The sequence below is a fragment of the Phymastichus coffea genome, unplaced genomic scaffold (assembly GCF_024137745.1).
Source record: "Phymastichus coffea isolate CEN01 unplaced genomic scaffold, Cenicafe_Pcof_1.1 PCOF00007, whole genome shotgun sequence".
In the NCBI taxonomy this organism is placed as follows: domain Eukaryota; kingdom Metazoa; phylum Arthropoda; class Insecta; order Hymenoptera; family Eulophidae; genus Phymastichus; species Phymastichus coffea.
In genome coordinates this window covers 757,106-783,844 of record NW_026706818.1, presented here as the reverse complement: position 1 = coordinate 783,844, position 26,739 = coordinate 757,106, and the positions used below count along the sequence as shown (strand labels likewise).

The 26,739-nt window shown below is 37.2% G+C and overlaps 1 protein-coding gene across 2 annotated transcripts in view; it reads right to left on the bottom strand.

The window, feature by feature from the left end:
* Positions 1–26,739, bottom strand: part of LOC131669101 (coatomer subunit alpha) — a 174,728-nt gene that overhangs the window by 72,846 nt on the left and 75,143 nt on the right. For both annotated transcript variants that reach the window (XM_058943736.1, XM_058943745.1), the window contains exon 4: positions 19,821–20,768. In XM_058943736.1, coding sequence (XP_058799719.1) covers positions 19,821–20,768 — 948 coding nt within the window. The remainder of the gene's footprint in view (positions 1–19,820; positions 20,769–26,739) is intronic.

The window sequence follows — 26,739 nt, the reverse complement described above, 5'->3', positions numbered from 1 at the left end:
CGAAATTTATTTCATAAGCGTCTATTTCCAGTTCAGCCACAGCAGGAAGACCTATCTTGATAAACTAGCTGAGACTCTGAAGCAATTGAAAGGCAAAAGAGTCTTACTTGGAATGGATGCAAATGCCAAGTCAAAGATCTGGTCTAACACACAGGACAAGAATGGAATAGTCATTGAAGAATTCATAGACCAATTCTACAGGGTAAACACACAGGGGAGGGGACCTCAGGGACCGCGCGTCGTTCCAGCTACCACGAGAGACCTTTAGCATAACGGAACACAAAATTATGAAAATGCACAATGAAAACACTAATGTACCTCACGTGGTAACTCCTTCTCAGGAGGAATCCACCTCGGGTTCCGATCGGGTGAAAGCCCCGGAGGCCACGGGCAGCAACACGGATTTTGAGGGCCGTACTTTGTGCACGGGAATGGGGAGAACGACACGAAAAAATGACACGAACCTACTAAACTTACCGAGACGACAGAGGACTGACAGTGTATCAAGCGGCGGCAGCGGGGTGAGCTACGTCTCTGTCACTGACAGCAAAGAACCGACAACAGGACGAACACCGACAATAACAAACGATACACGAGATGTGACGGAACTGCTGCGGCTCATACAAGAGACGGCGACGAAGATGGCCAAGGCAGCAAACATACAAAAGAACATGAACATGACAGTGAAGACGGGAATTAAGACAATTCTCGAGATTGTGGACATCGCGCTGCACAAGCGATCGGACACAGTTTCGGAAAGACGTTCCTAAGACAACAACAATACAGACAGGACAGCGGCAAATAACGAAGAAACGCCACGGACGAAACGAAAACGTTTACCGGCCGGAACCACGCCGGAGCCCTCACAAAAGAGGCCACCGACGACGGAATCGACCAAGGACTGGCAGACGGTAACACGAAAACGATCAGACAAGACAAAAAAGAAAACGGACGTAATGAATCGGTCTGACAGAGGCGGACCGGCCCACCGGAAAAGGGGTCTGGCTGTCCTGATCAGGCCGGGCACGGACACGACGTACTCTGATATAGTATGGACAATACGGACGACGATCAACGCGAAGGAGAGCCACGTGCAGGTGACAATCCTGAGGAAGACGAAGAACGGCTTATGTCTTCTGAAGCTACAGGTAGACGGACAATCGTGAGATGTTTGGACGACAGATCCAAAATACGATCGGGGAAGCGGGCAGTGTCAGGGCCGTGACCTCCAAGGTCCAATTGGAGATCATAGACCTGGATTGCGTTGCGACTCCGAAAGACATGATGGACGCGCTCAGATGAGAGACGGGACGAGTCACGGACTTTCGAGTCCACATTTTCGGTCCAAACCGCGCTGAGCAGTATATGGCAGTCTGCGAATAAGAATCGCAAGAAGCCGATGTATTACTTCGGCGTGGTCGGATCGGAATTGGCTGGGTGCATTGCCGCGTTCGGAAATGACTGACGGTGACAAAATGTTACAGATGCCTGGGCTTCGGCCATGTGAAAGCTGAATGCACAGGTAAGGATAGGACGAAATGCTGCCGCAAGTGTGGCACATCCGGACACTACGCGACGGAATGCCAAAGCCGGTCTGCCCACTGTGCTCCGAGGCCGAGCACAGGGACGTCGCCCACCTCGCCGAAGGCGGTAGGTGCGCCGTGTTCCGGGTCGCGCTGGAGGAGTGCAGGGGACGGGCTAGAGGACGGGCTGAATAATTCAGGGAAACCTGAATCGAAGTAGGCTGCAGACATGCTGCTACTTTAGATAGCCGACGAATATGACGCGGACATCCTGATTCTGAGTGAACCATACAGGAGAAGGACGACCCAGACATACATTATAAACGAGACAGAGACCACTGCTATATGGGTATGGGGTGGCACCCAATCTAGAGTCTTCAATCGCCGTGTCGGGGACGACTACGTCTGGGTCACAGTTGGCGCTGTTACTTATCTCAGCGTCTACCTAACACCCAACTACACCGCGATAGAGTTCGAAAGAAAGGTGGCACTTCTAGAAGACGGGATCAGGGACCTGCCCGGGGATGTCACTGTTGCGGGGAATTGTAATGCGAGGGCGACCGAGTAGGGAAGGAACGAAACGAATCGACGCGGACGACTACTGATGGAAATGGCCGCAAGGCTCGATCTAGCAGTAGTAAATACGGGATATACGCCGACGTATAGACGGCCAGGTGTCGGTGACTCTATCTCCGACGTCACGATGACATCGGACAGAATTCTGCCACGGCTGAGGGGATGGCGGGTGATCTAAGACTACACAACCAGCGATCACCAGTACATCGCCTTTGAAGTGGTGGGACGGACGGGAACGAGACGAACGAGAACCCATCAATCCCCGAGGTGGAATCTACGGAAACTCGACGGACGAAAATTTTCGGAAGAGCTAATGGCAGCACCAGCTCCAGGGGAGAGAATTCCCGCGGAACTGATGGGCCGGCAAAGAGCGGAAAGACTGACAGACGAGACGGCCAAATTAATAAGCTTGTGCAGAGGCACAATGCCGAAACGTCGACAGATACAACAAAGACAACAACAATATTGGTGGACGAACGAAATAGCCGAGTTACGCAGGACATGCCTGACAAATCGGCGACGAATGACAAGGGCAGGGGGCGGACCCGGAAGGGAAAACCTCCAAGCCATATACAAAACAGCACGGAAAATGCTGACGAAAGCAATACGGGACAGCAAGACGCGATGCTGGAGGAAGCTCTGCGAGGAGGTGAACGAGGATCCCTGGGGAACCGCCTACAAGATTGTGACCGGGAAACTAGGGGCCTGAGTCTCACTGGAACTTAAAGATGCCGAAACAGCAGGACGGATTGTTGATGGATTGTTTCCGACGCACCCGATTAGGACAAACGTGATGGATGACGTGGAGGCACAAATGCCCCCCACCTTTGCCGCTGAGGAGCTCATCAGAGCAACGAATGCGATGAAGACGGGTAAGGCACCGGGACCGGACGGAGTACCACCCGAGATCCTCCGGCTTGTGGCTCGTCTACGGCCGGAGATACTCCTCGACCTGTACAACACGTGTTTGACGACAGGAACGTTCAGCGACCGGTGGAAGGTGGCAAGGCTCGTTCTTATCCAAAAAGGTAGGAACGATCCTGGCACACCTTCGGCTTACAGACCGTTGAGTTTACTTGACACGACTGGTAAACTCTTTGAACAACTATTGAGACCGAGCCTAATGGATGCGATACAGACCGGAGGAGGTTTATCAGATTTGTAGTTCGTTTTCAGGAGGGGTCGATCCACGATTGGAGCGATCCAAAAGGTGGTCGACTCTTTCCTGGCACTAGACAGACACTGCCACGTAAAGCGACCTATAGTGTTGCTGGCAACGCTCGACATTAGGAATGCTTTTAATGCGGCTAATTGGAAGGATATCTTGGAGGCGCTGAAAATCAATTTCGGGATCCAGCCATACCTGCTTCGAGTTGTGGTGGAATACCTAACAAACAGACGGATAACGTACGAGACGATAGAGGGACAAGTAACGAGACAGGTCACCGCTGGGGTGGCACAGGGGTCGATACTGGGACCTGACTTCTGGAATGGCTTATAGGCTAGCTTGCTTCGGCTTGGGATGCCGCTCGGAGTGACCCCCGTCGCCTACACTGATGACGTGGCGGCGGTGGTTACGGAGAGGTCCCCCGAGCTGGCGCAGCTGGCATTGAACCAGGCCATGAGACGAGTCGGACGATGGATGACAGACCACGGACTACAACTCGCAACGGAAAAAACGGAACTGATGTTTCTCACGAGAAGAAGCATACAGACGATACTGCACATGAGGGTGGGGACATGCGAAATAGAGACCAAGAGAGAAGACACGTACCTTGGGGTAACCTTCGATACGAAGATGACCTTCCGGCGTCATATACAGAAAACAACCCGGAAAGTGGCAGAGAGGATAGCATCCTTGAGTCGCCTAATCGCAAATACGACGGGACCGAGATCGGGAAAACGACGACTGTTAATGGCGACAGCTCACTCGATCCTTCTATACGGCGCGGAAATATGGGCAGACTCCCTGAAGACAAAAAAATACTGTAAGACGATGATGATGGTACAGAGACAGGGCGCTCTGCGAATCGCTTGCTCCTACCGAACAGTCTCTGTGCAGGCTGTTTTGGTGGTAGCTGGCGTAATACCCGTGGATCTTCTGGCCTTTGAACACAAAAGGATCTACGGGAGCAGCGCGGACATAGGACGAAAGAGCGCGGCAATCGCTGAGCGCGACAGGACAATTGACATTTGGCAAGGCCGATGGACAGAGGAATGAGGTGGTAACTGGACGAGACGATTGATATGGCACTTGAGGCTGTGGCTCGGAAGGAAATTTGGTGATGTAAATTTCTACGTCACCCAGCTCTTGACGGGCCACGGGTACTTCCGACGGTACCTGTACAATATGAACAGACTACGAACACCCGATTGTAAGTAATGTGGACACGAACGAGACGACGCGGAACACATGTTTTTCGCGTGCGGCCGCTGGACAAGACTCAGACGAGAACTAGAGACAACAGTTGGCAACATCACCCCCGATAACATTGTAGAGGTGATGCTGCATAAATCCGAATGGTAGCGTTTAGTCGCTACCTATACGGAAACCATACTAAGACGTAAGAACGCGGACGACTGTCTGAAGGACGACTGAGCAGACGGATTGATGCGACGTAACGACGCACGGTGAAACGATACGAACGAACGAACACAGACAGAACCCCCAGTCAGAAGTAATATCAACATAGTCCCTGGCTGGGGGAAGGACAACAAGAAGATGGCGGTTTAGTGGGTAGGCCTGTCTTTTTTTTGGGGAGTCCCACATACCTCCTTAGATATCAAGACTAAGGGGAATCCGCAAAAAGGATTCCGCAACTCCTTGTAAAAAAAAAACCCTAATACTAATAATAATAATAATAATGATAATAACCTAATACTAATAATAATAATAATAATAATGATAATAACCTAATACTAATAATAATAATAATAATGATAATAGCCTAATACTAATAATAATGATAATAACCCAATACTAATAATAATAATAATAATGATAATAACCCAAGATAAATAAAAGTTCGATTATCAAGGTCGTTTTTGATTTAATAATTATGTGTGTTCGTACCACATTTAGTAACGTGAACCAATCTAACCAATGTATGCAAAGAGGGAGTGTCCAGTCTATCTAGGCAAGGTGAGAATGCTGAGCCGATCAAGACAAGACGTTGGCCGCCCACCCAATGAAGGCAAGGTATTAAACACCCAGCCAATATTGCGTGATGGGAATGCCCAGCCAATGAAGGCGAGGTATTGATTACCCAGTTAACTAAGGCAAGGTGGGAATGCCCAATCAATGAAAGCGAGGTACTGATTACCCAGCCAATTAAGGCAAGGTGGAAATGCTCAGTGAATGAAGGCGAGGTATTGATTACGCAGCCAATTAAGGCAAAGTGGGAATGCCCAGCGAATGAAGACAAGAAGATGACTATAGATAGAGTTATGGTTAAGGTTGTAACACAAATATTTATCTCATAAAATGTTCAAAAATATCGCTGTTCAAATTTATGCAGTGTGGACTCCTACGTTCGAAGTTTTCAACTGTGGACAACAAAACGTGACGCGGAATAGCTCTACAAGCTTGTATGATACGTTGCATCATATCTTGCCGTGTTGTTGGTTGCTGTGCATAAACAACATTTTTCAAATAGCCCCATAAAAAGAAATCTGGACTTGTTAGATCTGATGATCTTGGACACCATTCAGTAATGTCACTACTAATGCCTATCGATAGGCATCAGGAAGACGATGGATCTTCGGTATCGTTGGTTCAAGAAGTGACGAACTATTAGTGAACCATGACATGGTGCACCGTTCTGTTGAAGCCATAATCGTCGTCTTGTTTTCAAGTTCACATCTTCCAGTAATTTTGGTAATTCATTCTGCAGGAAATTAAGATATGCTACGCCGCTGACATTCCCATCGAAAAAATAAGGTTCGATCAGATAAACATTTATTATACCGCACCAAACTACGAGGCTCCATCTATGCTGATTATTAACATGACGTATCCAAATAAGGGTTCTGGATAGACCAATAATGACTATTATGGCGGTTGAGTTACCCATTACTATGAAATGTAGCTTCGTCCGAAAACATGACGTATCTGAAAAATTCTGGATCTTCACGAATCCTTGCTTGTGCCCAATTACAGCATTCATGTATTTAGAAGTCTGCGGCGGAGATCATCTGGCATCAAAGCTAGAGTCAAAGTTATGTGATACGGATGAAATCTATGAAGCCGCAAAATTCTACCTGCTGTTGTTCTTGAAATTCCAATACGTCTCTGAATTTCACGCAAAGAGATATGATGATCCAAATTAACCATTGCCAAAACAACGAGAATTCGTGAATCATCGTTGTTCTGTCTCATAATGCGACGACGATTTCTGCGTATTCGTTGTCGACGTCTCTCTCTTCCTTCAATAATTTGGATTCTCACGTGGTTTGGGTACCAAAGCTTCCCTGGGTAATTTTGATGATAATATCTTGCTGCAGCACGATATCGGCCTTGCAATGCCACGAGAGATAATAGAATGTCAACAATTTCGTTTCTCGAATAATCTGGCATATTTGGCCCTTTTGAGTCACTTGACACTAAGAAATTTCCACGTGAACTATCCTGAGAAGGACTGTTTACGTGTCACCTCTTTCATAAACAATACTAAAGAAGTGTTATTTTACTATTTTGTTGAAACTCTTTAAGGCTTGTCCGGAATCACACCAGAAAAGAGAATAAAAATCATTTGTTTTCCTACAAAATCATTTTCGAAAAATTGATTCTACGGGAAAAAATATGAAAGAAACGTATGTAACGTTTTTTTGTCAGACTTCAAATGATTATCTTTCGATAATAACTTTAGATAAATAATTGTAAATGGCAAAAGTAAAAACACGGGTATTTTTTTTTCGATTTACCTACGATTGGCATAGTTAGTTTGGCGCTATCTGTCCCAGGTTTGGCAAGGGCCTTAATGGAGTAAGACAATGTGGGAGTGACCAGTTTAACTTTCTTTCGAAATCCGAAATAAAAAAATGAGGTGTTTTGAGTAGCCGACTTGGTAGCCAGCCAAGTTAGGCAAACTTGTTAATAATAACGGAAGCGTATTTTCCATTTTTTAGCCATTTTTCAAGGCTTTATTCAAGGATTCATTCAAGATTTATTGAAGATTACGTACAATTTTATTTTATTTAATTAACGAAAGCTTATTTTCCATTTTATAGCTTAGACACCGTGTAAACTTCCTAATTGTTTACATTCTATTATCTCTCGCGGCGTATTCGTGATCGACGTCTCTCTCTTCCTTCAATGATTCGGATTCTCACGTGGCTTGGGTACCGAAGCCTCCCTGGGTAATTTTGACGGTCAAGGTCGATATCGTGCTGCAGCAAGATATTACCGTCCAGTTATTGGGTTGGAGGGGCAAGCTATTACCAGCAAGTTATTAAGTTATTACAATTAATCTTACCTTTGCCCGATCATCCCACACACGGTTCACCGCATCCCACACATAATACCTTATTTGAACGTAGAATTTCTCGCTCTTTCCGATTCCGGGAATAAAATTATAGGTTCCTATTGAAAAATAACTTTGACCTTCAATTGACCTTGAAAATAAATCTCAAGGTCAAAACCGATTTTTGGGAAAGGAGTCCCTCATTGTCCCAAACAACTTTTATCTGAACAATTTTTTTGTAGAACGCCAATCGTAGAAAATTTCGGGGTGGTTCCTTTAAAATGGGACACCCCGTATAGGCGTGAGATCGCCGTCTTGTAGTCGATTGTTGACGATTAAAGGATTAGTGTTTTAATCCGGTGTTGTGTTTATTCGCCGCTGTATCACTCCTCATCCCGACTTCGAATCTGTGCATTTAACGTGGTTGTGCTCGACGCGTTATTCAGTCATGGGAACGTCTTTTACTTTCCGAATCCCCAAATAAATAATTTGTGCGAACGGCCGCGAGCTAGCCAGGCGGGAACGGCCACATTTTCTCCGTTATAAGGTAAAAAAAGAATTATTTATGATTTATATCGTGAATTCGTAATATAAATTCTTTAAACGCATTTATCTCGAAACCATGCTTTTTCAAACTATTACGACGTTTTTCTCAAAATCTATTTGATCGATTTGTACGAACCAAAATTCTTTAGATCCTACAGAAAAAATACTAAACAATTAACTTCTGGAAAATCATAAAATACATTCCCTTCCTTTGCTAAATTCGGGTAAATTACACAAAAAATGATGATGAAAAAAATGTGATTCTTTTACTTTTTTGGAAAAAGTTTTATAAAATAAGGAAAATACGTAAATTAAAATATTTTTAAGGTTTATTGTCTAGTTTTGAGTCTGAGAATTAGAACATCGTTTGAATTTTAACTTTATCTATAACAGGAAGCCCAGAAAGTATCGTACCAGTTAAACTGAGCCTTTTACAAGACGCTTTCTTCAGTTATGGTGTTGAACTAAAATGGCCAATAACATTTTTTTTATATACTTCAAGCTATTCTCTACAGTATACAAAAAAAATTATATATCTAAATAAAGTAGTTTTTTCACAAAAATAAAATTAAAAATGAGTAATTATTTCAATTTAGCACGAGAAGGTCCCCTTAAAAATCACCCATCCCCCTTCAATTCTCACTCTTCACATTCTTATCAAAATTGAAATGTTACGGTCGAGTTTCTTATAATCAACTGATGCAAATATCTATGCCAAATTCTCAAATTGGATGAACTATTTTAAGTATAAATATGCACCGCCACAGCAACTAGCAATAAAATGAAAACAATTTAGTGGACTAACGAAATACAATCACGAATGTGCAAAGCTCGAAAAGAAAGAAAAATCAATTTAATCATAAAAGGAAAATCAGAGAAGATTCAATCCGTTTTCATAAAATATAAATTCGTTTCCTAGTTTTCAAGGATGCAAAAAATTATAAATTTACTCTATGTCTAATACATAACGTCGATTGACCTTTTTCAGGGCCATCAAATATTTTGAACGTATCACGAACTAATAGTTGAGCATATACGAGGGTGGTCCGATAAGTACTTAGCCTCACCGCTCGATGGCGCCACTCTCGCAAAAGAAATATTCTATCACGTAGTACAACCTTCTCGATGGTTACTGTCACGATTTTAGCCGGATCGGAGTTGTAGTTTATTTTTGAGAGTGTGTGAAAGCAAGTGTGTCCGTTGATTTTTGAAAAATGGAAAAAGAGCAGTATCGGTCGGTGATTCGATTCTTGTTTTTGGAAGGGAAATTGCGCAACGAAATCAAAAAGCGCTTGGATGCTGTGTACGGTGACTCTTCTCCTTTGATGGCGACCGTCAAAAATTGGTTTAACGAGTTTCAACGTGGTCGCACGTCGATTTTTGAAGAGCAACGTCCAGGTGCTCCGAAAACGGCTACCACGGAGGATAGCGTGACAAAAATTCACGATCTCATCTTGGCAGATCGACGATTGAAGGTGCGCGAGATAGCTAATATCGTAGGCATCTCAAAAGACCGCGTGGGTCATGTCCTGCATGAAATTTTGGGCATGAGAAAGCTGTCGGCGCGATGAGTGCCGCATTTGCTCACTCTGGACAACAAGCGCAACCGTGAGACAATTTCAGAGCAATGTCTGAAGCTGTTTAAGCGCAATCCGAAGGAGTTTCTGCGTCGTTTCGTGACAGTTTACGAAACATGGATCCACTGGTATACACCAGAAACCAAGGAACAGTCGAAACAGTGGACTTTACCCGGCGAAAGTGCTTCGAAGAAGGCGAAGACTGCCCCAACCCATCGGTCGGAAAGGTGATGGCCACCGATTTTCTAGGATTCACAAGGTGTGATCTACATTGACTACCTGGAAAGGGGCAAAACGGTCACAGGTCTGTACTATGCCGAATTATTGGGCCGATTCGACGTCGAATTGCAGAAAAAACGGTCCCATTTGGCGAAGAAAAAAATGCTCTACCACCATGACAACGTACCGGCTCACACCTCCGCCGTCGCCATGGCCAAATTGGTCGAATTAGGCTACGAACTGCTGCCCCATCCACCGTATTCTCCAGATTTAGCCCCGTGAGACTTCTTTTTGTTTCCAAACTTGAAAAAGTCACTAGCCGGGCAGAAATTGGAGTCGAATGAGGCGGTAATCGCTGCCACGGAAGCCTACTTTTTAGACCTCTAGGAAACGTATTTTTCAGACGGGTTAAAGAAGTTGGAGCATCGCTGGGCCAAGTGTATCGAACTAAAAGGAGACTATGTTGAAAAATAAAACGCCACTTTTCCAAAATTTTCGTTTTTCTTTTGTAGGCTAAGTACTTATCGGACTACCCTCGTATATGTACGAACAATCAGAAACTCTTTTAATGTTCTTTCAAGGTTGTATCGAAACAGTATTGCGGGTAGCCAAACCACATGTCTCACGTTACTCGCATTCCTCGATAAAGCATAGGTAATTGTTTTATTTCTTGTTGTGACTCTCACTACTCTCCTTCAATTTAACTTCAAAAAATATATAAATTTTCTTTACTTTTTTGCGATGTTATAAAGACTGGATAGTACAGCTACAGCGTTAGTAAAATGCGACACTATAGAATGAAAAAGATGCATGCATTGGCGTCAAAAGTATCCACCGTTATGGACTAGTATAAATAATTTAAGGCCAAGTTTAGGTCAGCCAGCAATGAATTGGATTGCATAAACAATAAAATACGCAAACGTAAGAAAGTAATCAACAAATTATTAACAAAACTCGACAAGCTCAAGACTGTGCAGAGAGAGCTACAAAACTGATTTAATTCGGTTTTTCGTCGAGAAAGAGATGTTTAATGAAAAGATGCAGGATGTGATAATGCCAAAAGGTGTTCTGTGTGATAAGTGCAAGATGTCCCATGTTCGTACGAAAAGGACTGGATATTGTAGGCGATACATCATGTATCATGTAAGCTGTCGCTGCAAGTCTTGTTTCTATCGTGAAATATTTTACTCAATAAAGTATGCTCCGAGCTATCATCAAGTTTCCCTTACATTAAACTAATTTATTACAAGTTAAAAACATCAAATATAGAACCGAATTATAACGAGACGGAAAAATGAAAGTAGGTAAACATTAATCAGTAAGCCTAGCACGTTCGTAGATAACATGTATTTTTGTTATAGCAAGTTCATATTAATAAACTGACGAAAATATTTCCTAAAAATGATAAAAATCCGTGTACGCATGAAAATAATCGGTATAAAATACATTTATTGTCTTTGAAGAAATTAAAAATAATGTATGAAATATAAGGTGCTATTTTAGAAAGAACAAATAAGTTTATTCTGACTATACTCGTAATTCAGATGATGAGAGATTACCAGCAGTTATTTGTATAAGTTGTAAATTACCGTTACATCATGTAATTTCCTGTAATAGTGGGAGTTTTGCTGCGAACATCCGTATAAAGAGGAGACGAGGACGAACAGCCGCGCAAAGAAGAAAAGGAGAGCCGGCCAAAACGTGGTTAATCTTCTGTAGTAGTGGGGGCTGCACAAAGATGAGACGAAGAATCGGCAGAGTTATGTATCTAAGAGAATGATGTCGATTATAAATGCTTGCTGTACGATGAAATTTTCCAACCTACAAAAATGCAGATTCTCAGAGAAAGAGGCATCGAATGTCACATTCAAGCAAGTATAAAGCGCAAAGCCGGAAAGCATGAATATGTATGTAAGTTGCAAGAAATTACAGTTCACAGCACTTGTGAAAGTATGTACGCGAAGAATACGAATATAAAAATAGTGTTACAGTGGTGTAAGGAAACGTGAGGATACAACAGTAAGCGATACCATGAAAATCGAGTTTTTATTGTTCAAATGTCGTTAATAGATTTAGCCCAGGTATTCAAATATCGAAACAGGTGACTATTGATGATGTCTTAGTGCAACTGGACGTACACTGCCCGTCAATCACTTTTGCCATGCTTACCTCAAAATTAGGCAAACTTGAAAGTTTTGTATCTCGGTCGGAAATCATCGTATCACAAAAAACAGCAAGGTATTTTAAAGGTAATTGCAAAAGCTTCCATTTAAGACGTGCGGAGACTTAAAAATGAAAATATGTGTTTTTTACAGTAAAAAAACTGATAAGAAAATTTCATTTTTTTTAACCTCGACTTAAATCAATGCCAATTTAGAACCAGGCGGTGGAGGGCAAATCGACCGGAGGGGTTGGGAGGGTAATATCTTTCCCTTTAAAATTAGCCCCCCGCGGGGTTCTATCCGATGTTTTTTAACCGAGTTACGGCGTTTTTTGTAAAAAAATAACCTTTTTTTTCAATCCTCAATTACTTCGACTTGCGTACGTTTTGGAAAAAAATGCCAAGAAGAAAAGTTTCATTTTGTGCCCAAGAATACGAAAATAAAGTCAAAATAAAGAAATAGAGATAAAAATTTTTTTCGGTTTTTTAGCGCATTAAAAAAATAAAGGAATTTAACTTTTTTTTTACGCTTCGTTTTAAAATGTCTAGGGACGTAGTAAATCACAAAAAAACTAAAACTAAGCGTAAAAAAAAATTAAATTTCTTTATTTTTTTAATGCGCTAAAAAACCGAAAAAAAATTCTTTTCTCTATTTCTTTATTTTAACTTTATTCTCGTATTCTTGGGCACAAAATGAAACTTTTATCTCCTTGGCATTTTTTTCCAAAACGTACGCAAGTCGAAGTAATTGAGGATTGAAAAAAAAAAGGTTATATTTTTACAAAAAACGCCGTAACTCGGTTAAAAAACATCGGATAGAACCCCGCGGGGGCTAATTTTAAAGGAAAAGACATTACCCTCCGAACCCCTCCGGTCGATTTGCCCTCCACCGCCTGGTTCTAAATTGGCATTGATTTAAGTCGAGGTTAAAAAAATTGAAATTTTTTTAATCAGTTTTTTTACTGTAAAAAACACATACTTTCATTTTTAAGCCTCTGCGCGTCTTAAATGGAAGCTTTTGCAATTACCTTTAAAATGCCCTGCGGTTTTTTGTGATACGATGATTTCCGACCGAGATACAAAACTTTCAAGTTTGCCTAATTTTGAGGTAAGCATGGCAAAAGTGATTGACGGGCAGTGTATATAAAAAAAATGAAATGAACAAAATTATCGCTTTTCGCTTGAAACAATAAAAAAGTAATGATAATCAATCTTACCTAGACAAAATTATCAACTATCATGCAAAATGCTTAAGTAAATTTTATTTACACGGTACAAATTTATTCTGATTTATTACAAGTAGCTTACATTATTAATTACATCTTCGAAAATAGTGACCAATGTCAATTTTCATTAAAGGAAATTGTACAAACATTAAAAAAAAAAAAAAACATGGGCCTGTTGAAATATATCGACTAGACAGGATTTAATCGAAACGTTAACAACGAGATATTAATCCATGCTACAAAAAATGACAGACAAATATGTTTTAAACAAACGTTGGAACGATGATTTGTATAAAGTTGGTGTACTGTATGTCACAATAATCAACAAGAAGAAAGAATACGCTTAGCTGAATTAGCTGCACATATTATACTGCTAAATATTTGGGCAGCAAAGCTTACAACTGATAATTATAACTCGCCATAGGAATTTTCGAATAATGTTACCAAAGATATTCCGCCTGTATTAAACCTCTTTCATAGAAATATATTTTAACCTAATAAGGTCCATACTATACCATTCATAGCATAAGTGAAAAAAAGGTACCCGTATTTTTTTCTTTTGCCATTTGCAATTGTTTATAACAAATTACTTAAACAAATTACTTAAGAAGTTAATATTTTTAAATATTGATTACGGCAATCGATTCTACGGGAAAAAATATGAAAATAATGGTTATAACGTTTTTTAGTCTAAAATTTAACAAATTTAACACTAGGAGATTACTATAATATCTGTACATCCGAGACTTTGATAGCGATGGTTATGAATATACTACAACCTAATGGTTAGGTGGATGATTTGAAAAAATTCTTATTTTATTATAAAAGTGTGAAAATCGTGTTAGAGATCACGTTTCAGTGGCAGGCTAACGGTTCAATCAAAATTTATAGAATCGTTTTCTTTTAAGGAAATTTTAAAGTGTAGGTTTCGGGTGTATGAGGCTGCGGAGACTTTCATTTTAGAGCTTCTATCGAACTTACGCAGTACGTTCTATATTATCCATTAAATTTTTATCATTTTGTATTCTTGAAAAATGTCCAAGCCAACAATATCAAGGGCAGAATTGCTGATATAACAAATTTTGTTGAAGTTTGTTAAGTGACAACTTTTAAAATTCACTTAATCCTGATATATGTAATGTAAAACTTATATGTACTAGTATTATGTATAATCGCGCCGCGCGTATTAATTGTACACGTTAAGCACGCGTAGGCGGTTCGGCGGCCGCGTAGTATTGCGGTGACGGCGTAGTAACACTCTCGCGTGGGATGACTGTATCGCCCACGCCTGACAAAGGCAGTCTAGCGCCAGAGCTAATCACGAGCAGTCGTATTCCGTTCAGATTTACATACAGTTTTATTCAGTTGCTTTCATATAGTTTTGATCTCAGTTTTTTTTTGTCAATCAGTTTTTATTTATTGTTAAATTCATCAAATCAGTATATTCATATCCTTGCTATCAGCTATTAACGCATTATTATAAAATACACACACACACACACACACACACACACACACACACACACACACACACACACACACACACACACACACACACACACATATATATATATATATATATATATATATATACATATATACGTATACGGCGTACGTTCAGATCGATTACAGCATAATTACTTGTACAAGGATAACAGTTATTATAAGGACCAGCAAAAATAAAAGGATTATATTTCATTGGACGAATATTTTGACAATATATACAATTATAACTATATAACTTCGAGGACAAACCTACTAATAATAATAATAAATAAACTTCTAACAAGTAAGTAACTCAAGGTTCATTAGTGTAAACTTATTTTCTTCTTACCTATTTTTCTATAATAATAATAATATTTGGATTAATTACCATTTGGCAAATTTCCGCATATTCATTTTGTGTATAACTACATATATATACATATATATATATATATATATATATATATGTAGACGTGTATGCGTTCGTTAAATTTTTAATTATTTTGGTTTTGGTATTTTGCTTTCGCGACTCTTTCCATTTATTATCATAAATACCGGTCGCGCCAGTGTAACGCGATCTTCTCAATTACATAGCATTATAACCTACGCTGACTAAGTATTTAAAAATTAAGCACGTCCCCGGATAACATGATATGCATGTGTACGGGATAAATCGTACGTCTACGATATTTCGACAAGCTCGGTTTCAAAGCTGCTAAAATTCCCGAGTAAGCTTTAATTCGAACTTTATAAAGAACCCCTATATACATATATATATATTCCAGTTATTTGATTTTTTCCATAAATATACTTATACGTTAAAATATATTTAATAATTAACTAGCGAGCGTTAAGTGAGCGGGGCCTCATGTATGCAGCAATACACCACATCGAGTTATAGTGTCGCTCGTTTGCTAGAAAGACACTAACGACATGAGTGTCTATTAGAACACACAAAATAAAGTTGATGATGTTTAGATCGATTGTCTAGCTAATTCTCGATCTGTCAATATAGTATTTATTCCATGAGACTACGAAAGCTTTGATGGAAATTCTGATTGTTATCTGAATGAACATATATCATCTCGACCAATTCCTACTAGTTTTCATGAACATGTCAAAAGCTCAGTACCAGTACTTAAAAATTATTAGAATCTAAATGTTTTCGATTAGCAAGTAAAGACTCATGAATCATAACGCCACTGTCAAGAATGACTGTCATTTCAATATTGAACTGATTTCTTTTTTGTTCTATAAGAATTCTTTAGAGTTGTTTGAAATATATTTTTCCAATTCCATGAAAAATTATATCGTCAAAATTACATCAGAAAACAATTTTGATTGAAGTATTATTGCTATTTTATACCAACAATTTGAAGTCTGATCAGAAAACATTAGATACAGTTTTTTCATATTTTTTCCCTTAAAATCCATTTCCGCAATCAAATTTTTAAAATATTAACTTTTTAGGTAATTTTTAAATAATTTTTTATACACAAATGCACATGGCAAAAAAAAACATCGGTACCTTTTTTCACTTATGCTATGAATGGTATGGTTTGTTTAGGTCTGTCCTAGGCTATTTTAGCATGAGACTTAATGTTACAAAAAGAAATAAGAATAATCTAAAAAATGAATCTCTGAATAAGTGGGACAGTAAAATTATACAGCAGTTTACATTCTTATGTCTGCGGTTTAGTCTAGATCTTTTTATTCGCCTATTGGTTTACTATTATATGGTACTACTATTTGCTTAATTGACTGTATCTTCGTCAATATTGGGGGAAATACCTAGATTGGAAGGAAATTTTACAGCCTATTGTACCCAAAAGGTTCCCCTAAATTAGTAGATCCATCGGTTCAGCGGTTTTCCTGGACTGATTGATTGAAATTTTGAAAAATTATAGGAACAAGGCTTCTATTCCTTAAACTCAACCTAATTTTGTTACAAAATCAATAATTTCATTTTTTTTACTTTTTACGCAATTTTATATTTTTTAAAGATTAATTATCAAGAAAAAATCCAAATAAAAATTTTCAAAAATTATGAAAATTTCCAAAAAATTCTTTTTGCTAATTAAAATAAAATTTGAAAAGAAAATTTCTTTTTTACGATTGAAATGATTTCGCAAAATTTTTTTCTGAAAATATCGGAAAATTAAAAAAAATAAATCAATAAGCCATTTTTGACTCACCTCCGCTGAAGCTATGAACACATTTAAACATTTATTTTCCTTAAAAAAAATTTTATTGAATTTTAAAGTTGATACCCCAAAAGTGCCCGCGGTACTCGTGCGAAATTCTGAGCGATAATATTTTTACGTTTTCTGCAGAGCCACCACGTGTTAAAAAACAGTTTTTTAAAAAGCTTTTCGACTTATTCGGTAAAAAAACCAATAACCAGTTTTTTTCAAAACTAGCCTTTTTTCGTTAATTTCAAAAAAGAAATTACTGACAGCAACTTTTGAAATTCAATTTGTGTCATAATGCCCCTTAGGCGACATTTATCTCTCCCAGAAGTGGCTCGGCTAGTGACTCTTTCAGGAGGGGTACTGATATCGACAGGTTGATGAACGACTCGTTATAACTGCTTCGGTTATTTCTCGTGCGTACGACCGATTCCTGGAAACAGATATATATGAACAACGTGCTGGACAAGGCAATCAACGAGTAATGACTCGTCTAGACGAACGGGCAATTATTTGACATGCTATTCAAGACCCTTTTGCTCCAGCAAATGCAGCATCGCTCGGAACTTATCAAACCGTCAACAACAACGAAAGCAACAACCACAATGATAGCAACAACGGCAACGACGATAGCAGCGAAACATTTCTCGATCGACAGTAAGACATTGTATTCGCGAATCTGAACTCCGTATTAGAATTGCTGTTCGTGGACCATTGTTGATCATTGCACATCACAGAGCTCGTCTGCAGTACACTCGCGACCCTACAAACTAGCCAATGAAAAATTGGAACGTTTTTTTTTCTCTGACGAGTTTCAGTTTTGCCTGTATGGTAACGACCGAAGACCTCAAGCTTGGCGTTGTACAGGTTAATGTTATAAACAACGACTTATTCGTCCCGTAGCAGCTTACGGTGGAGGATCGGTGAAGGTTTGGGCTGCAGTTTCGAGGAATTCTCGAACTCCTTTAGTGATTGTTCGAGACACTCTCAATGCTACGCGTTATATAGACCGAATCTTGCGCCCTGGGGTGTTACTTTTAGCAGGAAACAGGAGAAGATTTATTTTTATGCAGGATGATGCTAGGCTTCATACCGCGAATATCAACTGTCAATTCTTTCAGAGAAACAACATTAGATTGTTGAGGCATCCAGCAATGAGTCCTGATCTGATTCCTATAGAGCATGTCTGGAACATATTGGGCCGTTGATTGCGTCAAAATTATCCGAACTTGAACAATTTAGCAGCATTAGAGAACGCTTTGATAAGAGTTTAGTGTCAGATCCCTCAACGGATGATTCGAAATTACATTTCGAATATGTGACAAACAAAGATTGCAAGTTGTGATTAGGAGTAACGGAGGGAACACTCAATACTGTCACACACACGCGCGCGCGCACGCGCTTACACACTTTAGAAAATGAGTTTGGAGTCATAAAATACTGTGGAGCTGACAAACCGTGGGGTCTCACTTCTTCTAAAAATTAGTCACACAACACTGACACACATACGTATCAGAAAAAGGGTTTGGAGTCGCTAAATAATGTAAAGCTGACGAGCCACAGGGTCTCATTTTTTCTGAAGAATCATAGAAAACACAAAAGAAACATAAATCCGATCTTATAACCTCCACGTATTATACTCTGAATAAGGCTAATGCCAGCGGTAAATCAATCATCAATCAAAATTTTTGTCAACAATTTTCTTAAAAACAAAAAAAAATGTTGTAGAATGTTTTTTGATAATTAATCTTTCAAAAATACGAAATTAAATGAAAATTTAAAAAAATGATATTGATTTTTGTAAAAAATTAGGTTGAGTACAAGGAACAAAAACCTTGTTCCCTTAATTTTTTCAAAATACGGAGATACGTTACAGTCGATTAAACAAAAAAAGGCAAAATGGCATTTTTTCTACTCTTTTTTCACGTTAATGTTACAGGTGGAAAATTTGAATTAGCAGGAAACAGGAGAAGATTTATTTTTATTATTAATGAATGTTAATAATCGTTAATGTTACAGGTGGAATGTTTGAAATTAACCATGACAGATTTTTGTAGGAAATTTTCTGCTGAAAAAAACATCCCCTGTCCGCTCGCTAGACGATCAGTAGTTCCAGAGATCGGTAGTTGAATTAAAAAGAATCCTTTTGCATTCAAAATTCTATATCTCGAAAACAAATCGTCGTATCCGAGTCCCATAAAAAGCAAATTGAAGCCGAATAAACAGGCTATGCGACTTATATCTAGCTCGGAAAAATTTTTCCATGCCCATAGAGCGAAAAAAGTGTAAAAAATTTTTTCTTCGCGTTTTTTCCAAGGATGATTACCGGTGCTCTGAAAAATTTTCAAAACAAGAAATTCAAAAACTAGAGTCTTGAAGCTCCAAAAGCTTTATTTTTTTATATTTCCTATACGACTATTTTTCACCGAAATACAGCCTATTTAAAATCATTTTTTTGTTCCTTTAATTTTTACAAGAAGTGTATATAGTTTCAACAACGATTATTATACTACCAAAGTCCTTTGCCGTTTATCTAAGCATCACCAAATAAATATACGATCATTATACAGCATTAATTAATGTCTTCATATTTTTCGCAGTTCAAATATCTCGAACACGTGCGCCGTTTCAAAAAATCCTTAAGCCCTTCAAATAGTTCTGCGTTTACGATACCTTCGATTCGATGGCAACAGATAACTTGCTGTTATATTCAATTTCGGAAAATATCGTGTGTACCAAAAGACTATTGGTATAGTACGTATGTAAATTTATTGCCTTATCAATTTTTTCAATGAATTATTTTTCAGTAAAATATAGATTGAATAAAAATTATAACTTTCTAAAAAAAGTACGTACCTTTAAAATTTTTATTAGCTCTTCTATATCACCAAGTAGAAGGCAACCCTGATATTGACCAGAAAAATCTCTTCTAATTTCGGCTATTTTTGTCATTTTTTTGAGTTTTTCCAAATTTCCTGTTATTAAATACAAGAAGGCTAACTTTTCAAAGTTTTTTATCCTTTGATAACACATTTCAACCACTTGATGGTTTCCTTGCAGTAACGCTGCTTGAGCTAGATTTTCCCAACATTTTTTGTCATCTAAAACTCTTGCTGCTTCCAGAGCTACTTCAGTATTGCCACATTCTAAAGCTAAACTAAATCTTGTTTTTTCATCTTTTACAAAATGCAAAGCAACTTCTGGATAACCTTTCTGCTGCAAATAGGCAATTATCGATTGGCCAACCAAATTCGCAGACCGTACCATAAGTAAAACTTCTTCATATTTACGATTAATTAAAGACAATTTAAATTTATATTCCGTTGAATCAATTCTTAAAATGCGAGGTTTACATTCTCGATCTAAACAATAAACTTGATCTCCTTTTACTCGTGTAATGTAAATAGGAAGGTCTAATGTCCGAATGATACCATGGTCTCCATTATTAACTGTATATTTAATATGGTTACTAGTTGTATAAATAAATACATTAGACTCATCCCATGAACCTGATTTAATTCGTGTATTTTCATGAATTGAACACAACTGTTCCAATAAGCGATTGCAAATTGTTACGGAATGTTTCGATAATAAAGCAACAGAATTCATATCGCTAGACCACACAACATATCTGCATTTAGAAATCTTAATTTCAGCTACAACTTTCTTTTGTTGAATATCAAATAATATAACTTGGTCTGTATCTCGTAAGAAAATCATACCTGTTCCAGCATAAAAAATTTCATCGCAGTTGGGGATTGCGATTTTTTTTAATACCTCGTTTTTTAAATTTTTTATCACCAACTGAAAAAAAAATTATAAGTGTATATATATTTTTACGTATCAAGAATAAACAAGGAAAGCAAAAGATTAATTCGAGAAGTTATTTAAATATAAAGTATTTTTCAAAATTTATTCACAAGGAAAATAAAATTAATTAAAGTAACAATTTTTTAAAAACAAAAGATCAACGCTTTTATAATAATTTTTTATAATTAATTGACTTATATTTTATTATTAGTTGACCTTCAACTGGGATATCTTATTTGAAGATAGCTAAAGCTCATTCCAAAGTACTAGGATGAGACATCCGATGTCAAATTTCAAGATTTAAAATTTTCGATTTTTACTAGAAATTAATTGCAATAATAAAAGGAGACGACTATCAGATCCGTAAAATGAGACAGATTAGATAATTTGCTATGGAGTCAATTAATCGGATAAGAATAATAAGAGTAAGCCTCTAAATACTCATTGAAGGACTGATATAATTTTGGCTGAATGTCGGATTTTCCGCGATGTATAACTGAAAATCTTGAAACAGTTCAAAACGCTAAAACAATAGAATTTAGCTAATGCTTTCATAAGACACGGTGGGTCTGAACGAAGTTAAATTAAGGTGATAACGGGTTGGGTTGGGTTCTGATTTCATTTCATATTTCGATAAAAATATAAATAACTAAGAGATTGTAGGAAAAATTGAATTTTAGGCCTTTTTGAAACAATTTGAGTCGCGATGTCGCCGTCAAGCGGTGCGGAAGTGCAACCGCCTGACGCATCATCGCTACATAAGCATTTCAAGTGTCATCCAAATACAAAAGTAGGAGCAGTTGTGTGTTTAGTATGTGGAAATTTCTATCATACGAGTGAAATAGTAGCAAAAATCAATGCAGGAAATGCAATCAAACTAATAAACAGCTCATTTTGCTTCATCCAAATTTTGCACTAACATCAAACTTGCCATATGGGGACTTAAGTGAACAAGCTAGAGCTTTCATAACACAATTCAAACTTGTAAGTAGAGAACAAATAAAACAGGAAATATTAAATGAGCTTGTGCATGAAAAGCAAATTTTAAATGAAAAAGATGATCATATGGATGTAACATAGATGAATGATTTGGATGAATTACAACAATTAAAAGCCGAAAATAACCTATTGAAAGAACTGTACAAAGAAACAAAAGAAAAAAATGAATTGCTCAATGAACTACTAATTAAAGAAAAACAAAATAAAAATGCAAATACTAACATTATGAGAAAAACATATGCTGAAACAATTGCACTACCAAAACCTAAACCCAAAAGAATACCAAGATTAATAATAAAGAATAAGAGTAATGATAACATAAACTTAGAAAATCAAGTAGCACATTACTTAATTAAAGACAAAAACATACAAACAAAAAGTGTACAAGATAAAAATACTGACACAATAATTATCAACTGCATGACCGAAGAAAATGTCACAGTGTTAGAAAAAACTTTACAAAAAAACTACCGGCACTTACTGTTCTAAAAGAAGAAATACGTAAACCGATAGTTAAAGTAGTAGGAATTTCTAAAGCTTTCACAACAAATGTAAAAGATATAGAAACTGATATTAATGCAAGAAATTTTAGTCAATACGAAGAAAAATGCAAAGTAAATCATGTATTTACAAATGAAAAAAATAAAACAGTAACTGCAATAATAGAAGTTCCATCTATTCTATATAAACATATAAAAAACAATAGTAACAAATTATTTATTGGATGTCAAAACTGCAGAGTCTTTGACGTCATCAACACATATCCGTGTTACAACTGCTCAGGTTTTGGCCACGGTGGCGGAAAGTGTGAAAAAGCAAAAAAAGAGCCAACGTGTTATAAATGTGCTGGCAAGCACTAAGCAAAAATGTGTAGTAGCAGCATACTCCAGTCCAAACTGCATTTTCCACAATGAAACATATAGTAAAAACTACAACGTAAACCATAGTGCAATCGATAGCGAAATGTGTGAAGTTTTAAAAATGAAAATAAAAAGGTATATTGAAATGACAGATTATCCAATTCAACCAACTCATCAAAGATATTTTGGTAGAATAAACTTTGAAACAAACATCCGCAAGATATATAACCGTCCGAGAATAAATAACAGTTTATCGTTATCATCATTATCTACTCCAAGTCCAACAGGTAATAAAACCAGCAAAACTAAATAGTTTTCTGCAATATTACAATATGGATAACAGCTTATATGATATTATATTTGAAAATGAACTGCAACGGTAGTCGATTCAATTAATCGAACCGTTCGCTATTCTGATTTTCGCGCGTTAGTTCTAAGTATTGAGAGAGAGAGGGGGCGCGCGATCTTTTGAATTAGCAGTTACGTCTCAGCTGTTACTTGTGTAGTACCGCCAAAATAGTTTAGCACAGTGTTTCACCGATTTGCCAATAAATAGTTTACTTGGATTTTGGATACGTGTGCAAGGGTGAGCGAGGAAGCAGCGACAGTAGCAGCATCACGGAAGCAGCAGCGTAAGCAACAGCTATTATACAGCAGATTTGCGATCGAGACAGCACAGCTGATTCTGATCTGAGGAGCACCTTTAATTTGCTTCAACAATTACGGCTGATCATCGTAATTGCACCGCAGGGTAGGTGCACCTTCCTTAATTATCGCGTGACAAAATACATTTGGTATTTTGTCCAACAGTGTTAGCGTTAATTTTATGTATTCGCGTCGAGCGTTAGATCGCGCCAATTTTCGTATCTTCTCTCTCTCTCTTTCTCACCGAAAGTTATTTAATTGTAAATCCTATTCGCGTGCGTCAGTCTTTCGGCCCGACAAAGACTGTAGAGATTTTTTTTTAATAAAATCTATTAAACTTATTCGCCGATTTCGTCATATAATTTTTCCTAATAGTTTAAACAATTGAAAAAGGCTTAGGTTTTAATCCGATTATAGCTAGGGGATTAAGTGGATTAGGAGCAAAGTCGATTACACTTAAAATTCATCGAGTATCACAAGGCACGTGACTTAAGGTGAGTTCAACTCTGCTTGATCGAAGACAACTAAGTTAAGTCAGCTGACGTTAAGGCGAATACACGTATTAACATACGTGTTAACGGAGCGGCGGTTTGCTCTGCATCGTGGGAGTTTGCTCTTAAATAAATTTCTAATTTTGCAGATTTATCCCCCCGTTACAGAACATAAAACAGATAATATTGATGATCTAAACAAATATATATGTAAAGAAAATAATATCATTCTTTGTATAAACATCAGAAGCCTAAAAAAAAATTACAATAAATTACTAGTATTTCTGAAGAACCTCGAAAAAAAACCACGTATAATAGTATGCACAGAAACATGGAATTTAGACAATCATGAAATGTTCAATATTCCAGACTATAAAATAAAGGAAGTAATTTATAATAATAAAGTAAATAATTTCATTTCTTTGTACTTTGAAGGATGCCACCCACCAGATGATAAAGAATAACGCTAGCACGAAAATATAAAGGTAGGCCCGATACTTTCCGGACAGACCTCGTATACCTAGATATTTTACGTTATTGTTGTACGAAATATATTTTTCATTGAGTTTAATCGATGGGCAAGTGTATTTTCAAAGTGATAACGTCGTGAGAATTGATATTCTTTCTTTAACTTTGGTTCTCCATAAGTTAAATACACTTTGAAGATGATTAATTATATAATTTTATAATATTTCGAACATTATAGTTTCCTTTAAATGTGATGTTAACATAGCTCTATCATCTGCGAATTTTGCTGTCATGATAGTAGGAGACTTCGGTAGGTCTGAGATGACTAGCAGGTAAAGTGTTGACCCTAATATAATACCATGCAGTACTTTTGCTTTTATTAAAAGGCGTTTCGATAATATTTTATTTATTTTAACTTAAAAAGTTCTCTTTTATAAGTAAGACTTCAGAAGCACTTTGTAGTAGCACTTTGGAAAAATTTTTTTAAGTTTGTGCAGAAGCCCAATACGCCAAACTTTGTTTTGCAATACTATTTTTCTTCAATAGATTTTCTTACAGCAGACACTATTCTATTTACTTGTTCAATCATGGAGTGGTTGCACCTGAAACTAAACTTATGGTCTAAGATAAGTCTTCTACTCAGTACTATTGGGTTGATTCTAACTAGGATTAATGATTCAGAAATTTTTGAAAGTTCTGGTAATAGACTAGTCGGTCTGTATAAGAACACCGGTTCAGATTATTTACCTAACTTAAGTATTAAAATGACCTCTGCTACTTTCCACTGAGTGGGAATATAGAAAAATCGTAAGCATGCAATAAAAATAATTGCTTTTTGCTATTGTAGGTAGTTTTTTCATTATTCTTGTAATATTATCAAATCTGGGGCCTTTTTTGTAATTAATATCATTAATTATTTGAAATAGTTTCTTTATTTTAAACGACGTCATTTGTCTACTGTCTTAGTCGTCAATAAAGATTTTTTTTCTTATTCTATGATTATTCATTTGTGAGATTTAAAATCTGTTATTAGGTAATTGGTGAACGTTATAGTTTTTTTCCGTCTGATATATCCCATTTACAGCAAGATTTTCTAATCTACTCTTCTGTCGGACTCAATGTTCTAAGACAACTCTGCATTCGTGTGTTATATTCTTCATGCAACATTTTATTCAAGCCTTTGCATACTTTGTTTAATTTAGTTTTATCTTTACTTAATCTAGTTATCTGGTATCGTTACTAAGTAATCTCTTTTCTTTAATTTTTTGGGGTAGTTTATTGAAAGTAATTTGCCATCTTTTCTTACTATCTATAATATCTGTGCATTTGTTAATGGACTCAGTTAGGAGTAAATCGAGTGTTTGAATACTGCTTTCTACATACATAGCTGATTTGAAAAGAACATTACGTGTTATGCGTTCTTTAATGAAAAGAAAATATCTCATCTAATTAACTTTTGTATAGTTATTTACCGTTTTGAATATTTAATCACGCAGTAATTTAGAGTAATTTATATTGGTAAATAGTCTGATATTAGAATAACGAATAATGATAGAATATAATATTGTTTGTTTCTACCTTTTACAATTGTAAAGCTAATTAGATCAGGTAGTTTGTTTATATTTATTGGTTAGTATGTTGGTTCTCAATTGGATATTGTAAAGCAGTTATTTTGCTGTAATATATATTCATATAGTACTTTGATTCGGAACGTTGGAGTTGTTGATCTTAATTCCTATAATGGATGCTACGTATCCCTTCAGTTTTTGTTGTAGTTATTGTTTATTTCAGAGGGCAGTAAACAGCTAATACTATTATCGGTCCGTTACTATCGTCTATTATAACATTATTTACTTAGAGTTAATTTCACTAATCTGTGTATGAATGTAGATATTATTTTTTATTTTATTATAATCGCGGTACCTTTATATGCTTTATCGAGTGGGTGCTTTGATTTGTAAAGTGTATCTCTGATATTAACATGATCTTAATGTATTGGTTGATTAAACTTTAGAGGGCTGGGATTTCAAGGGGCATATTGCCCTTAGAGAATTGATAGAAAAGATATCTAATATTAAGAATTGACGATAGGTGAAGTATCGAACCAGGCTTGCGCCACGATCGTGGCTTTCCGGCCGTTTAGAGGTTAAAAATGTTTTTACTGCAAGGTATTTTTGCAAAATTCCATTTGCTTTCCAAATAGCTATTCGCTGGATCATTTTATTTACTAGTACAGTTAATAGGTTTAACATAGTATCTATCCTTTGCCTTAGATGCTTGATCATATTTTTACGTTTATTTGTGTTTACGTTATTGGTGAGTTTATTTGATTCTGCCTGTACATTTATTTGTTATGATTTAAAATCTTTCTCGCTCTGATCATTTTGTTTTGCCGTTATTTGAGCGAATTATTTGTTTGATCTGACTCTGTTTGTATTTATAATTGAGTTAAGGTTGATTCTTGTTTTAAGTTAAAGTTTTTTTCTCTTAATCTAGAGAATA